At 40.7% G+C, this 14964-nt stretch overlaps 1 protein-coding gene across 1 annotated transcript in view; it reads left to right on the forward strand.

Moving 5' to 3' along the window:
- The window catches only part of LOC122248783 (max-interacting protein 1), a 24624-nt gene extending 10150 nt beyond the window's left edge, over positions 1-14474 (forward strand). The window contains exons 3-5 of the mRNA XM_086547212.1: positions 2799-2861; positions 5306-5448; positions 6399-14474. Of these exons, the coding sequence (XP_086403338.1) occupies positions 2799-2861; positions 5306-5448 (206 nt within the window). The 3' untranslated portion in view covers positions 6399-14474. The remainder of the gene's footprint in view (positions 1-2798; positions 2862-5305; positions 5449-6398) is intronic.
- The last annotated feature ends 490 nt before the right edge of the window (positions 14475-14964 follow it).

Here is a 14964-nt window from a genome sequence, read left to right on the forward strand (position 1 = left end):
AGAAAAGAGGAGGTGCTGAGGCAAGCATTAGGCCGCGTTCGCTTTAACCCTGGCTTGAGTGGCACTCAGTAACCCAGAAGTCTTTTTTATCCCACATATCATTATGCACAGTCAGCCTCACCGCTCGCTGCTCCTTGCTGACTGACCTACTTCTTGGGACGACCGTAGTACCGGGCGAGTTTAATGGCCTCGTTCAACGCACAATAGTCGCAGTTAGAATCGCAAGGCCGCTCTTCAAACACGTTCAAGGGAAAGCGTTCACCAGCGGCGTTTTGAAGTAAGCGTTCACCAGTGGCGTTGATGTAAGCGTTCACCAGCGGCGTTGATGTAAGCAAGCGTTCACCAGCTGCGATCAAGGAAGCGTTCACCAGCGGCGTTCAGGCAAGCGTTCACCAGCGGCGTTGATGTAAGCGTTCACCAGCGGCGTTGATGTAAGCGTTCACTAGCGGCGTTTTGAAGTAAGCGTTCACCAGCGGCGTTCAGGCAAGCGTTCATTCAGCAGCGGCGTTCATGAAGCTCCTCCGACGCCGCCTGGCCCTTCCACCTGCCGAGCCCTCTACGGTGACCGGCCAAGCCCTAATTGATCGATGCGCCACACGTCCTCCCCCGTCGTCTCCCCGCCTCCCCGCCTCCCCGCCCACGCCCACGCCGCCGCTGCATATCCTACGCCGGCCCCCATCGCCTCACGCCCCTCCGCCGGTGCAGCATATGCATGATGGAGCCGTCATGGTTGCTGGCGTTCTCCTTGTGTAACTTTGATTGTGCGTTGCGGCGTCGTTGCGTTGGGTTCTTTTTGACGTCTTCGTTGCATTATCAACAAGAGTATTCGTTAAAAAAAAAAAAAATAATAATAATAATGATAATAATAATTTAAAAAAAAATGAGAACACGTGCAGTTCATCTTCACGATTATTGCACAGCGTAGGTCGTCTTGCTCGGCCCGTTTACAGCACATGTTTGATGCCACAGAGACATCACGCCCGAGTGCTATTTACATCTCTAATGAGCATCATTTGCAAATATATACAGAAAGTCGTGTTCTTTTGTCGTCTCACTCGCTCCGTCACTGGCGTTTAGACTCTCATACTCACGCTAAGTTACTAAATACTCACTCTAGATCTTCCGTCACTCGCCCTGAATCACTCTTCACTCACTCTGATTACCTTTCGCTCATTCTAAATCTCTCTCTCTCTTTCTCTCTATATATATCTTTCCTCTCTCCTTCTCTCTCTCTCTCTCTCTCTCTCTCTCTCTCTCTCTCTCTCTCTCTCTCTCTCTCTCTCTCTCTCTCTCTCTCTCTCTCTCTCTCTCTGTATGTCTCTCTTTGTCTCTCTCTCTCTCTGTATGTCTCTCTCTGTCTCTCTCTCTCTCTGTATGTCTCTCTCTGTCTCTCTCTCTCTCTCTCTCTCTCTCTCTCTCTCTCTCTCTCTCTCTCTCTCTCTCTCTCTCTCTCTCTCTCTCTCTTTGTATCTCACCAGATTAAGTCACCTCCAACTCCGATCATCTCTGGACCTTCCCTTCTCCTCCGTCGCATCTCACTTCCACAAAGACCTCTCATTGCCGAGATCGACCGCGCACTCGAAGTCTTGTGGTAATCCCGCGGAGTGAAAGAGTTACCGTTCAGCGCTGCTCTCGTGTCCCATCGGGGTTATTGGAGTAACGCGAGGAGCCCGGCCAATAATTCACTCGGAGAGGCTTTATCGTGGTCACGCTTGAGTGAGTGAATGGTGGCTTTGTCTTCCTGCCCCTTTTTTTTTTTTTTTTTTTTTTTTTTAGATAGTTGGTGACGATGTGATCCTCCTCCTTCTCCTCTGCCTCCTCCTCCTCCTCCTCCTCCTCCTCCTCATCATCATCATCATCATCATCCTCCTCCTCATCTCCTCCTCCTCTTCCTCCCCCTCCTCCTCATCGTCATCGTCAACCATTTTCTACGTGACATTTAAGAGATTATGCGATTTTATTATATATATTTTTTTTCTCTCTTCTCTTTCCCTTTTTTTTCTTAAGGGGCATAACGACCTCGGCTCATCTCTCGCCTGCTACTGTCACAGCCCTGGCCATCGCCATTATAAATTGTCGATATCCCTTTGTGTGCGTGTGCGTGCGTGTGTAATAAATGGCGTGAGAGAGGGAAAGGGGGAGGGTGGAGATGAGTTATGCGAAGGCGGGTGGCAGAGGAGGAGGCGGAGGAGGAGGAGGAGGAGGAGGAGGTGGGGGGGGGGGGAGCTCCGACGTCGACACCTGCACAGATGGCTCGCTGGTGTGTCCCGCGAGATGTATGTACAAGGGGTGACTTGGCACTTCCCTTGCCTTGCGTAACACGGGGTGACGTCACTCTCTTTATTTTTACGGGCTTGATGAACACCTTGGCGATATCCTCGGGTGCCCTTCTTCGCTCGCCTCTTCGCCTTTTCACGGGCGTGGCTCTTGGGGGGATTTTATGGACTTTTAGGAGAGGGTGGGCGAGGGGGGGGGGTATCCTTGTCATACGAACGGCCGAGTAATACGAAGGCAAAACAGATCTTATCCATCCTTTAGAATTAAGATACAAAAAACACCAGATCCGAGGGAAATAATAAGCGAAAGGGGTAAACAAATGTTATTTCACAGTCTCAATTGAGTGTGAAGAACTTCCCACGTTGTGTCGAATATAGTGGTTTTTTTGTAACAGCGAGTGCATGCCATGGGCCGCCGCTGTGGTGTGTTCGCGGAATGTGTGAGAGGGACGCGTGTGCAATTGCAAGGCGGGTCAGCGTTTCGACTGGTCGTTCGTTACTCATTTGCTTTGCACTTTTCAGGTGAGCTGCTCCAGGATCTGTCTTCCGTGCTGGGGGCCGCCTCGTCACACAACGCTGAAACCGGTAAGGGACTCAGATAGTGATGAGATTTTGTTGTCTTAATATTAGTATTGATATTATTATCGTTATTATTAGCATTCTTCTTCTTATTATTATTATTATTATTATTATTATTGTTATTGTTATCATCATCACCACCACTATCATCATCATCATCATCATCATCATCATCATCATCATCATCATTATCATCATCATTATTATTTGTGAATGTTGCTGTTGCTGTTTTTTATTATTACTATTATTATATTTGTTATAATTATTATATTATTATTTGACTTAGAGTTACTCTCCGATCATGAAGAGAGTCGTTGGATATGAACACACAAAATGAAGATGAAATAACACAGAGAACATAACAAACTACACACACAATGAGAGAGAGAGAGAAAGGAAAAGAAAATAGGTCGATATCCTCCGTGCAGAATATATAGGTCACACTCAATCGTGCTATAACGAGAGTGAGAGAGAGAAAAAAAAACAGCAACATGAAATTGATATTGCATAACACTCGACAATAACAACTCGACTGGCTTGAACAAATTTCACAATTTTCCGCGAGTCCAAAGGCCATTAAGATGTGTAGATAAATGTACAGAGATAAGGATATTTAACTTTATCTTTGGAGCCACTTCAAGGCTAGATAAGCTTACGGGCGTTACCCAATGTCAAGGTCTGGCGAACCTTTTAACTGATAAAACTCTATTTTCATTACATTTTCCTGCTCTGCAAACATGAGTGTATTTTTATGCGAGTTCTGTAAAGTATATATATATAAAAGGAATAGCAAATGGTTTCGCCATCGCCAATAGATGTAAAAATAGTCGCGCAACATGAAAAGCGCACTGTTTTCACCCGTCACGGAGCGATTAGTTGGCGAATGTTTCAGATATGGCTTATTTTTTCTACCCACGGCTTGGTGGGATGGCGCTCGCCAAGACCAGCTGGCAGCCACCTGGATTAGCTCTCCCTGTCTGTGTAAGCTTCGCTCCCTTTTTATCCCGCCACGAAAGGGGAATAATATTATTGTTCTGAATATCTGGGCGCCCGTGATGCTAGCTGGACAAAGACCCCACGCAACAAACAGTGAGGGACAAAAGTGACCCCAGACGCATATATGGGTAACAGGCCTCGCCATAAAGTCACAAGTTGCCTTTCCTTAATTATTTGCCTGTACCTAAATCCATTAATATTATATGATAGTTTGTGTTAGTCAATCCCGAAGCTTAACGAACGGAGCGTCACGTCAGAACACACGGCTTCTAGGATCGTTGTCGTGTTGCACTGTCATGCCGCCGCGTACTCGATGTTGTCAAGTTATCTCGGTACACAGGACCCGCTTACGGCGTCCTTCGAAGTAATCAGGTTTGCGGAGGACGGGAATAGGGTTAGCCACACGGCGCCCAGATCCTAACTTGATCCTCAGGTTTGCTGTCTACACACGCGTCGGGGCGAGAGGACCCCTTGCTATCGACGCAGCCCTTCTCCTTGCTAGGACTCTTTCGTGGGGCCAAACTTCAGGTGGCGTTTTCGAAGTCTGTGGTGAATTGTAGGGGAATGAGGCCTCGATGTGCGGATAGCGAAGGAGCAAATGATTCCCTTTGTTTCTCTTTCGTTGACGGCCTGTATTAGAGCCACGATTCAAATTCTAAAATGTTTTATGTAAAGGCCGGGGTTTTGGGGTTCGTGTAGGGACCATGCTCGTCCCTGGCAACCGTTTTCAAGGGCAAAAATTTGGCAGGTTCGGCGGCCTTTGTTCCACCCCGCGCTCCTGGCAGCCTCCTCATACCACGGTGACATAGTGTGTTTGGGAGGGGGGGGGGTGGGTGCGTGTGTACAGGTGATTCTGTATACATATAGATGTGTATATGTATGTTCTCATTCTTTACGTAAACAAAACTCATGTAGATTGTATTTACGACATAAGGAGACAGTAACAGGCAACCTACATACGTATGACCTGAAGTACAGGTGTTTATCGCCAGTCCTGATATGATAGGGATTTTATATTCTTTTAGCGTGGGTAAGACTTCACAGCAGCTTTCGTTAGTCAGATTATGAACCTACATACACCAGTATGAATAATTAGATATTAGAGTACAAAGAAGTTCGTATGATAGTTCTACCTTCTGTGTGTTTTACCGCCAAAGGAAAACTTAGTTAATTCATTGGTTTAAAAAAAAATGTTCAATTCAAAGAAAAGTGACAACGAAAAGAATGATAATACTAATAATCATTATCATCATCAGACCAGACTTGTAGTCTTTGACAGAGATACAGAACAATCGTAGTTTCCCCTTTCATACAGCAACAAAAAATGAACAGAAGTCTACGGACATGGTGTGCCGCATTTCACTTATTAATTCCAGATGATCTTAATCTTTACAGAGGCAACATTTTTTTTAAAAGATCAGGAAACCGTTCTTAATTACGTCATTTGTTTACAGATGAAGTGGACATCCTAGGTTATGGCAGCAACCAGAGCGACACGGACGACCACTCCTCCATCCAGTCCTCGGCCAGTGACGGTGGAGTCACCATCTCCACACGGCGCCTCACCATCACTGAGCCTCCCTCACATGCTCTCTAGGTAGGGCTTCTTGAGTTTTCATTCTGGAGCGTTGATTGGAGCATAGCTTCAGTCATCTAACAGTACACAGGCCGGTTGTTTGAGGACTATTGCTTCTTATTGGATGATGAAATCAGTTTTAAGAGGACTTGTTTTTCTCACCCTAATTATGAAGTTGGTTTAATTAGTTCATTTGAATTGTTTTAGCCAAATTTACAGCTTTGATGCAGGATTAATTGGTTGTGGGATATTGAATTCAGCTTTTACACCAAGATTACAAGTTATCTACTTTTGATTAGAAATTAAAATCATGTAAGTGATTATTAGATATAATGGGAGAGCTGATGTTGATTGCTCTTGAATTTCTACGGTCTAATTAGCCATTAATCTTATACATGTAAAATTAAGGATTTTATAGAATAGATGCATGGAAGATGATGGGTTCTAAACTAGTCCATGGAACATAGATGTATATGACTGAAGTTTCAATTATAGATATTTTTCATCTTCCAAATAGTCAGTGCCTTTTGATGGCCAGAATGTGTAAAAAGATCAATGGTATTTTTTTTATTCTATTCTATTAGTTTGATGATATAGAGATAATCCTGTAACACAATATTTCATTAATTTGGTCCAGTAGTTCTTGATAGTTTTTCATGCCATTGCTCTTCCTTTAATTTCTGTAGTTATTATCTTGAAGTTAATAACTGCAGGTATAGAAGTATGTATCTGTTTTCTTGAAGAAAAAGTATACCTTTTTATTACATCACATTTATAAATGATTGGTAAAAACTACCTCAAGAGTCAAAAGGTAAAAACTATGTCAAAAAGAATCACAGGTTACAAGCCTTAATAATCTAAAGGCAAACTATTTTCAAAGGAAACTTCTGGAATGCACCATACAAGGGCATGATGAAGTAATAGGAAGTGTGTGTGTGTGAGTGATAAATTCATGTAGTGCTGTCTTGCAGGTGATGGTGGGGACATAGAAGAGGATAACTGTGGTGGTGCCAGGCAGTGTTGGATCTGAGCTATTTTGGTCTGAGAAACTCCAGAGCAAGGAGAAGCAGGAAGCACGAGAACACCGGGACTGACGACCTCACCGCACGATGCTCAAAACACCACAGCAAGGCAGAGGTTTTGGAACACGGCACCGACATGGAGAAGTCTTCGTGTGGAGTGCTAGAGACGTGCTTCCTCTTGTTCTTTCTCTGTGGTATCTAAGGGTCCTTGTGGATGACTTTTCAGAGAGCTTATGGAGCAGGAAACCAACAGCCACCACAACCATTTTAGATTTTTATTTTTTTGTCATTTATGCCAAAAAGAAGATGATACAAAGCACATTGTTATCATAGAAGATGTGAACTTATATTGAAGATTTTTAAATTATACCGTATGTGAACGACAGAAGAAATGTTCGAGAAGTGATGAGTGACTGACGTGCAGATATTACAATATTTTTTTCTTTTTTATGAGGCAAATGTGTCATTACTCTTGTCACATGTAAGATCATTTCTTGTTTTCCAAAAACCCAGCCCTTTCTTCCATCCAGCCTAATGCAAAAAGTTATTCACTTCTTCACTTGTGCGAGAGGTAAATCTTTTGTATTAGAGCATCATAATGGAAACAATCCGTTCTAGTCACACAAAAGATTACCCAAGATGGATATTGCTGCATTATCACAGATGGAAATTTTAATGCTTGATGAATAGAGTTATTCTTTTTAGTTGCTTCTATCCAACTATGGAACAAACAGCAAGAGTAATATAGTTTATATTTTTTGATAAGGCAAGTAAATAAAATAATATCAAGGTTGGTAGTTGAAACAAAGCCATTGACATGTAATAACAAAACTGTTTATGAAAATGAAGGTATAAAAAACTAAACAAAATAAAAAAAAATAAACATAAAATAACGGCAGTACCTGCCCTCCTACAGCCAGACGGCAATCCATCCTTTGCTAAGTGCGAGCCTGACAAATTTTGCCATAGACACAAATTTCATCCCAAGACAGTGTAATAGCATGATGTTTCTTCTCTACTTTTGAAGTGTCTTTACCTCTCTGCAGTGCCAAACAACCAATTCTACAGCAACCAAAACAAAACGTAAGAAATGCTCCACAACTGTTCAAGGATGGTGAGTCACTGAGCTATATTAGATACCCAAATCCACAGCGGAATGTGTCAACGGATCTCCACCTAAAAATAAAAAAGAGTAACAAAGACTATGCCCAGGAGTCCTGATCCCACACAATCTCTTGTCTACTTTTGATTGACTTATCCATTGATTTCTACCTTCGCGACTGATTCCGTTTCCGAGTCGAGTAGTTTATTGATTGTTCGTGATCTTCTTGATCTTCCCCGGTCTCTTCTGTGGCCTCTCTCACCTAAGTATAAGATATCGGACCAGCCACCACATGGTTTAAAGGCCAGCCAGGCTCGAGCAGGCTATTTGCTTGTGATATACTATGAACTGTATTGTGTCTGCCATTGTAGCATTGGAACCTCTCACTTCAGAGGCTTTTAATCTAAAGAAGTGAGAGGAGAATTGGTGCTATGGTATAGACTTTTTTTTTATCAGAATGTGGATTTGTTGTACTGCCAGAACATCATGTTTTTTATGAGCGATTAGGAAGTGAAACATGTGGAAAGTGAGAGTGAATACCTGTTATATAGAAAATACAAGACTGTGATAGACCTTTGAGAGAAAAAATAAGTGGACTTTGTCCTCTTTCTTTACTGAAATGAAGATCAATGCAATAATTACTGCCAGCTTTTAAATGCTTCCGAACATAATGGAAAACGTAGAAGAAAAGACACATTCATGGAAGTAAAAAGAAGAGCTTCACCTCTTTGTTCACTCTTTTTTAATATCAAGGTTACCTTGTTTTATATTCTTTTTTATTGCTTTACTTTTTAAAAATCTCCTCTTGGTTCTGGCCTAAACAAGAAGACCATAACATATTTATAAGATGCTCCCAATGAAGTGTATTGGCTGTGGTACCAGAGAGGTTCCTCATGATGGTCACCTGGGCTATGTCTCCTCTGTACAGTGTAAATACTGACTAGTACAACGTGTAGAGTCTGGACACAGGGTACCAGCCTTTTCCACTGGACTCCTGGTAGCTTTAATTTCTGCTGATTCCATAGGAGTTTTTCCTTCACTGTCTCTTGCAGATTTATTTATTTTGAATATTATAACAGCAGTGGGATTGGCAAGAAATGCTCCACTTGATTCCATTTAATAGAAAAATTAGTTCTCTTCCAACTGTCCACTAAAATGAAATTAATTGCAATATTTTAGCTTTTAGTAATTTTTTAGCTATAGCATTAATGTAGTTGACTCTCCTTGTGTTTGTTTAAGCACCAACTCAATGTGGAAACAGTGAGACCTTGTTCTTACAGACTTTCATCCCAGTTGCCGACACATGCACACACCTCAGTGCACTCGTCCATTTCCACGAGCCATTATGTGCATGTCTGATAATACAGCATGTGTTCATAAATCAGTGTGTACATGAGGTGCTGCTTGTAAATGTTGTGGCTGCAAGCCGTCCCAAGGAGTGTTGGGTGGTGCCGGTATCAAATCTGTGAAGGCGGCCCTCATGTGATGATCTGCGTGTTCTTACGTTCTATACTTCACTGTTTTCGTTCGGGGTAGAGTCTGCACTGATTTTAAGCCCATTTTTTAACAATATCTAGTAATTTTTATTGGTGGTATGCTCTGCAAGTGTTTTGACTAACCATCAACAGCTGTTCCTAATGTGTTAAGGTAAATGCATAAGCTTTGTAATGTTCCTATTGGGCTTCTGTATTTTTTTGTTTGAACTGAAGGAAAAGTACAGTGAAAGTGAACATTGCAAAATTTCCCTTGAATATTTTTGCACCACCCAAAACCACCAACAATAATGCGTTCTGGCTTGTCTTTCCACAGAACATCCCATGATAAGCTTAGATGTGCAATAACTGTTATTGATAAGTTGAACATTGTTCAACAAACTTGCAATGGAGTACCACTGGCAAAGCAACAGTATCCTGTGCACTCTCAGGAATTTTCTTCAATGGTTTGCAATCTGCGCCACATTTCTAGAAACTCTATCTGTGAAGTATAGCTTGGGTATCATTATTATAAAAGAACCATACTTTGGGTATCACCACGTTGTGAAAACGGAACCTTGGAGATCCTCTGTTCTTTGGGGACTGTACTGAGGATGTTGACATACTGCAAGAACCATGTGTCTGGGTATTACTAACTTGTGTAAACCATGCTTTGGTACCACAATGTATGATTTAATCAATAACTTGGTAGCGAGAACTGTGGTTTTGGGATCACAATGTTGTGATAATCATAGCTTTGGAATCACTATGCTATGAGAACTATAGTTTTGATATCACTTTCCTGTGAGAGTCATAGTATAGGTATGAACAAGCTACATGATCTCTGGCTCAGGTAATTGTAAGCAATCTGGACTGCTCTTGAGGTTTTATAAAGACTGGGAGGAACATCTTGTGTAGGTGTTCTTCTCTGGTAAATTACAACATGACTGTTCAGCTGTTTAGACAAAGGTATACTAAGCTGTATGATTAAAGTACACTGAAGCCCTGCTAATTTGAATCTCAATATTTTTTTATTGTTGATTTGAACAGTAGGACATCAATAATGTTAGATAATCTTAAAACTGTTGATTAATTGTAAATGTTTGAAAATCTGAAAAAAATCTAAAAACAAAAAAAAGTATATCTTACCAGTTTGAATAAATAAGCTAAAGACAATTTTGGTAGCTACAGATAGCTTTGTTTGTATACCAGGGGTACATAGCTCTCAATTGTGTTGTCTGCTTTCCATTAAAAATAATCTTGCTTTCAGTAGTTGGAGAGAGTGTGATGGAAAAAACAGAGCGAGTTTAGAGTAAAAAAAAGGGACTCAATACACATTAAATTTCCTCTGAGAGAACGTGAGAAACATAACGTGACTTCACTCACTAGCGCCCCAGTTCAGTTGATTGCTGTGGACACTAGGTCTTTGGCCTTCTGGCGGAAATATCCACGAACGTCCCAGATGTATATGGACAAGATAAAGCCCAAAGAACGCACTGTGATGCACTTTATATTTATGGGTAGATTATAGTGGATATTCCAGGCTCTCTTTTGCTACATATACTACTAGATTTCTTGCTCATTTCCAGAATGCCACAGTCCTGGATGCTATGATAGTTGCTGAATCCATAGTGATAGTAAGAACAAGTGTATATTTCTCATGTCATCTTAGCCAGAATTTAGTATGATCTCATAACTTGCATTTTCTGTGTTTCTGTTCATTTTTTTGTACTTACTCCATACTTACTCTGTCGTCCTTCATGCCATCCCCAGTTAAGGAAATCTGCAAGATTTTTGATAATGGAGAGTGAAAGATACATGAAGGTAGCATGGGTCTCTTGGTGCAAATTGAATACAATTATTGTTGACACTGCTTATGCAATCATATTGATGAGAAATATGTAAATATTAAAAAAAAAAAATAAAAGAGTAATTATAATGATAGATGATAGTGAATGTAAGTCTTGACGTATACCTGGACAGGAATCAGATAAACCGTTGCAGACCAAATTTGCATTGAAAGCAGACCAGCACTTCTCAGAGCGAATATTTTTGAAACATGATCAAGGGAAGTCCGTTAGCTTTGAAATATTACACGAGTCATTCAGAAAGACCACTGGTCGGCGAATCACACAACACACGTAACTAAGTCAGGATCAACCCAAATATTTTAAAATATGAGGCTTCATTGTGTGGATTACAGCATTGGTATCAATAAGCTGTATTTATTATATGGCATGATTAATACCTAGCTTTATTTATGATAGCCTAGGTAGTACTTAGCTGTGTTTAAAACAGTTCAAGTAATACCGCGCTGTATATTTTGTAGCTTGAGTATTTCTGAGCTGTAGATATTGTAGCTTTAATGTTATGCAACTATGTTGAATATAGCTAAGGATAAACTGTGCAGTTCAGTAGTGGCTTAGGAATTACCCTGCTATATTGCATATAGCTTTGTATGACCTAATCTGAGACCTCACAGGTTTGGTATCGCAAAGAAAACTGTATTTCTCATTATGCATTGTTGTTGTTTTCATTTTTACAAAGTGAGGCTTCTATAAAGTAAATAATAATGACAAAACTTCTCCTTATCATGCATTGCCATGATCTGGTTTTAAATCAAGAAAATATTTCCATAGTGATGAATATATCATGTTATATGTGGGTAAACTGTTAGTATAAGTCATCATCACAACCCCACATAGCCTTGAATGTTATTGTAGTCAGTCACTACCAACCAAACTTAAAAGCTAGTGTTGCCAGCATACCTGTGACAAAACATTTCTCTTGAAACTGGTGTGGATATTGGAGTTTTTTAGATTTAAATTTAAAAAGTTTACTCAACTTTTGTAACTTGTAGGTCAAACTGAATGTGGGTCTGACTAATGTATAAAAACCTGGCATCACTTATGATAGGTACTCTGCTGCCCTGGTAAGTTGCAACAATGCAGCTTAGCACCTCACCCATCTTGACACATTCCTGTTTACAGATGTTTTAATAATTCTACTCTTTTGTGTAAGACAACTGAAGCTAAGGGCCACTCTCTCTTTAATGCATGACTAGTTACAAGTGGGGTAACTGTGTAAATGTGTTTTGAGTATAAATGTTTATTTTCATGTGAAACATTTTGTGAACTGTATTTTAGTGCTATTAAGTTTGAGTATTGCAAAGGAATTCTAAACCTGCTAGAAATGAGTTTGTCAGATGACGTGTGGACCTGGCAAGAGGCTAAACAAATCAATGATGTGTAGGATACGAGTGGGGTGGGGCAGCAGAGTTCTCTGCGACATTGAGGTTCTTCCCTCTTTTTAATATAGTTTGATCTCGTGAGATGCCTGCACAAAATGTACACCTACACAGCGTGCGCTTGCGTGTGACGCGCTCACCGGATGACGGGAGGCGCGTTCACAGCAGTGCAAACTCTAACTCAAGCCAGCAAAGATTTGTATGTATTGGGGTAGCTGTGGTGTGCATTGCGTTGCTGGTGCCCACCCGAGCACACTGACAAGTGCAGCCGTGGCTAAAGTGCCCAAGAGGCCCACCACCTGTCATCACCACTCCTTAATATTGCCCACAATATTGTGTTTGTGTCAACTTTCAGCGTCAACTTTGAGTTTATAAACAGCACAAGCAATGTTTGATGATGTGCTCAGAAAGCCAGGAGCTTTTTTTTTTAATGATTTTTTTTTTTTCTCAACTCTCCCAGTATGGGCAACTTAAACATGTAAACACAAGGATGATGGTGGCGGAGGTAGGTGGGTGGTGATGTGTGTACACCTTCATCCTCAAGAGAAGATATGGGATGGGTGCTCACAAAAAAAAAATGTACAAAAAGAAAAAAATTTGTTCATATTGTGTCAATGTGTCTTGCCCTTTCCCTTTAATTCTTCACAAGCCATGTAGGAGATGGGGAGAAAATTTACAGAGTGTCAACCAAGCGAGTTTTTAAGAAAAGGCTCAGGATTGGTATATACCTTAGTGGAGGACGCTTGAACCCCACTGCCTCGCCCCATTTCCTGACATGGCTGTAGGTAGAAGTGCCCAGTCCTAGTTCCTTTAACTGTATTGATTTTTTCTTACGTGTTGGACCGTCTGGAAGTTCTTTCAGTCGTCCGCGAAAACACCTTCTGCAAAAACTCATGTGTGTCTTAACATTTTCATTCACCCTTTTGTCTCAGATTTGTCTAGGACCTTCACATCAAACTCAGAAAACGCCGCAAAAAACAATCCGTTAACAACTAATCCCTTTTGTGCTTGTGACTTTCACTACTTAAAACTGCAAGATGGAGGCTGGTGTGGGTCCACAATTCAATACTGTGCATCTCAGTAGGGTGTGCCAAGCTGGATGTCCTGAACCTGCCATAACCACCTGTAAAAGGACCCGTAGCTGACTGAGGATTCTTTTCCGTTCATTTCCGCTTCCTTCTTAGAGTTTGTGTTTATTTTTATTCGTACGATCTATTTATGTGTTGTACCTAGAATTATTTTTATTATTATTTATTAATATAAATAAAAAAAAAAGAAGTTTTATAACATGGCATCGTTTCGTGTGGAATGGTTATAGAGTAAAGTCATGCCGTGGAAATTAATTAGTAAGGTGTTTAGTATTTACTTTCTCTGTAAATAAGTTTAAGTGTTGAGTTAAGTTAAGAGAGCTTGATGATGATCCTGTGCAACAGATTTAGATTAGCTGTGAGGGATCAGCTGGAAGGCACAGAGATCGTTGAAATAATAGTTTAGAGAAATCAAGAAAAAAAATGAAAAGCTTTCCCATGTGGAAATTGCCTTTACATAGTTTATCATTGATTGTAATTGGTATCATTATTCATCATCAGATTATAAAGCTACCATCATCATAGAGAGATAGTGTATTGGGCAAGGTTGTAAGGCCAATCTATGGCCTCAGGCTGCCATGTAGCCTGTTTGTTGTCCAAGATAAGATGGAGTGAAAAAGATCCATCCTTGGAACCTAAATGCCATCAAACACCGGTCGGTAATTAGTTTTCGTTCAAACATTTCAGAAATTGTTGTCATTAAAGATTCTTTAGTCTCCAGATGGATGCCCGTTTATTAAATACAGACTGGCTGATTTCATGACGATGAACCTATCCACACCAAAAGATAACTGATTGGTTTAACGGCAGTTGATTGGGCAGCCTCTCAGCACGAGTAACGGTGATCCCTCGTTGCTATCCATTACAATGCTCGGGTGATAATCTCGTTCTCATTAATTTTCAATCAATCAAAACTTGACAGTTATGGGTTCTTAGACATAAAGGTGGAATCTGAAACAGCCACTGGCCCCCTTCTCTCTTCTGCCATTAGATCAGCCCCTCCTAAAGTCAAACCCGCTATGTGTCGCAAATACCATAAATGTACATATTTCTGGTAACTGTTGTTTCTGTTCTACATGATTTTCTTGAATCTAAATAAAAATAATTTGTGTACAATGTTTTTCATTTTTTTTACATCTGATGTGTTCTTTATGTTGTCGTGTAAGGTGTATTTACTCGAAATGATTAATGCGCAGGAAAAGTGCAAAGTGAATAAACAAGTTGCAGGAATCCATCTATTTGCAACATCCAAAAGAAACTCGAGTTCAGTGAGAGGTATGGCAATAAAACTGATCTTTTTTGTCTTGTGAAAAAGAATCATATGGCAAGAGAGGCTACATTCCTATATTTTTAATTTGGCCAACAAGTAAGAGAAGAGTTTGGGAAATTAGAAATGATTGAGGAAAACGGAGGACATTGAATCAGGACACTCCTTGTGTAGAATGTTGGAGAGCTCTGCTTGTCCCTACATAATCACCTCATAAAGAGCTTTGTCCTGATCCCTTGAAGACTTTGAAAAAAGACCCATAAGTCAAATGCATTAGAATGAGGTTTTGATGGCTTTTGTATCTCAAAGAGTTTTGTAATACTGCATTAAGTAACAAAT

This window comes from Penaeus japonicus, unplaced genomic scaffold, assembly GCF_977035675.1.
Source record: "Penaeus japonicus unplaced genomic scaffold, GWHDUDI00000001_assembly GWHDUDI00000019, whole genome shotgun sequence".
Taxonomy (NCBI): Eukaryota; Metazoa; Arthropoda; class Malacostraca; order Decapoda; family Penaeidae; genus Penaeus; species Penaeus japonicus.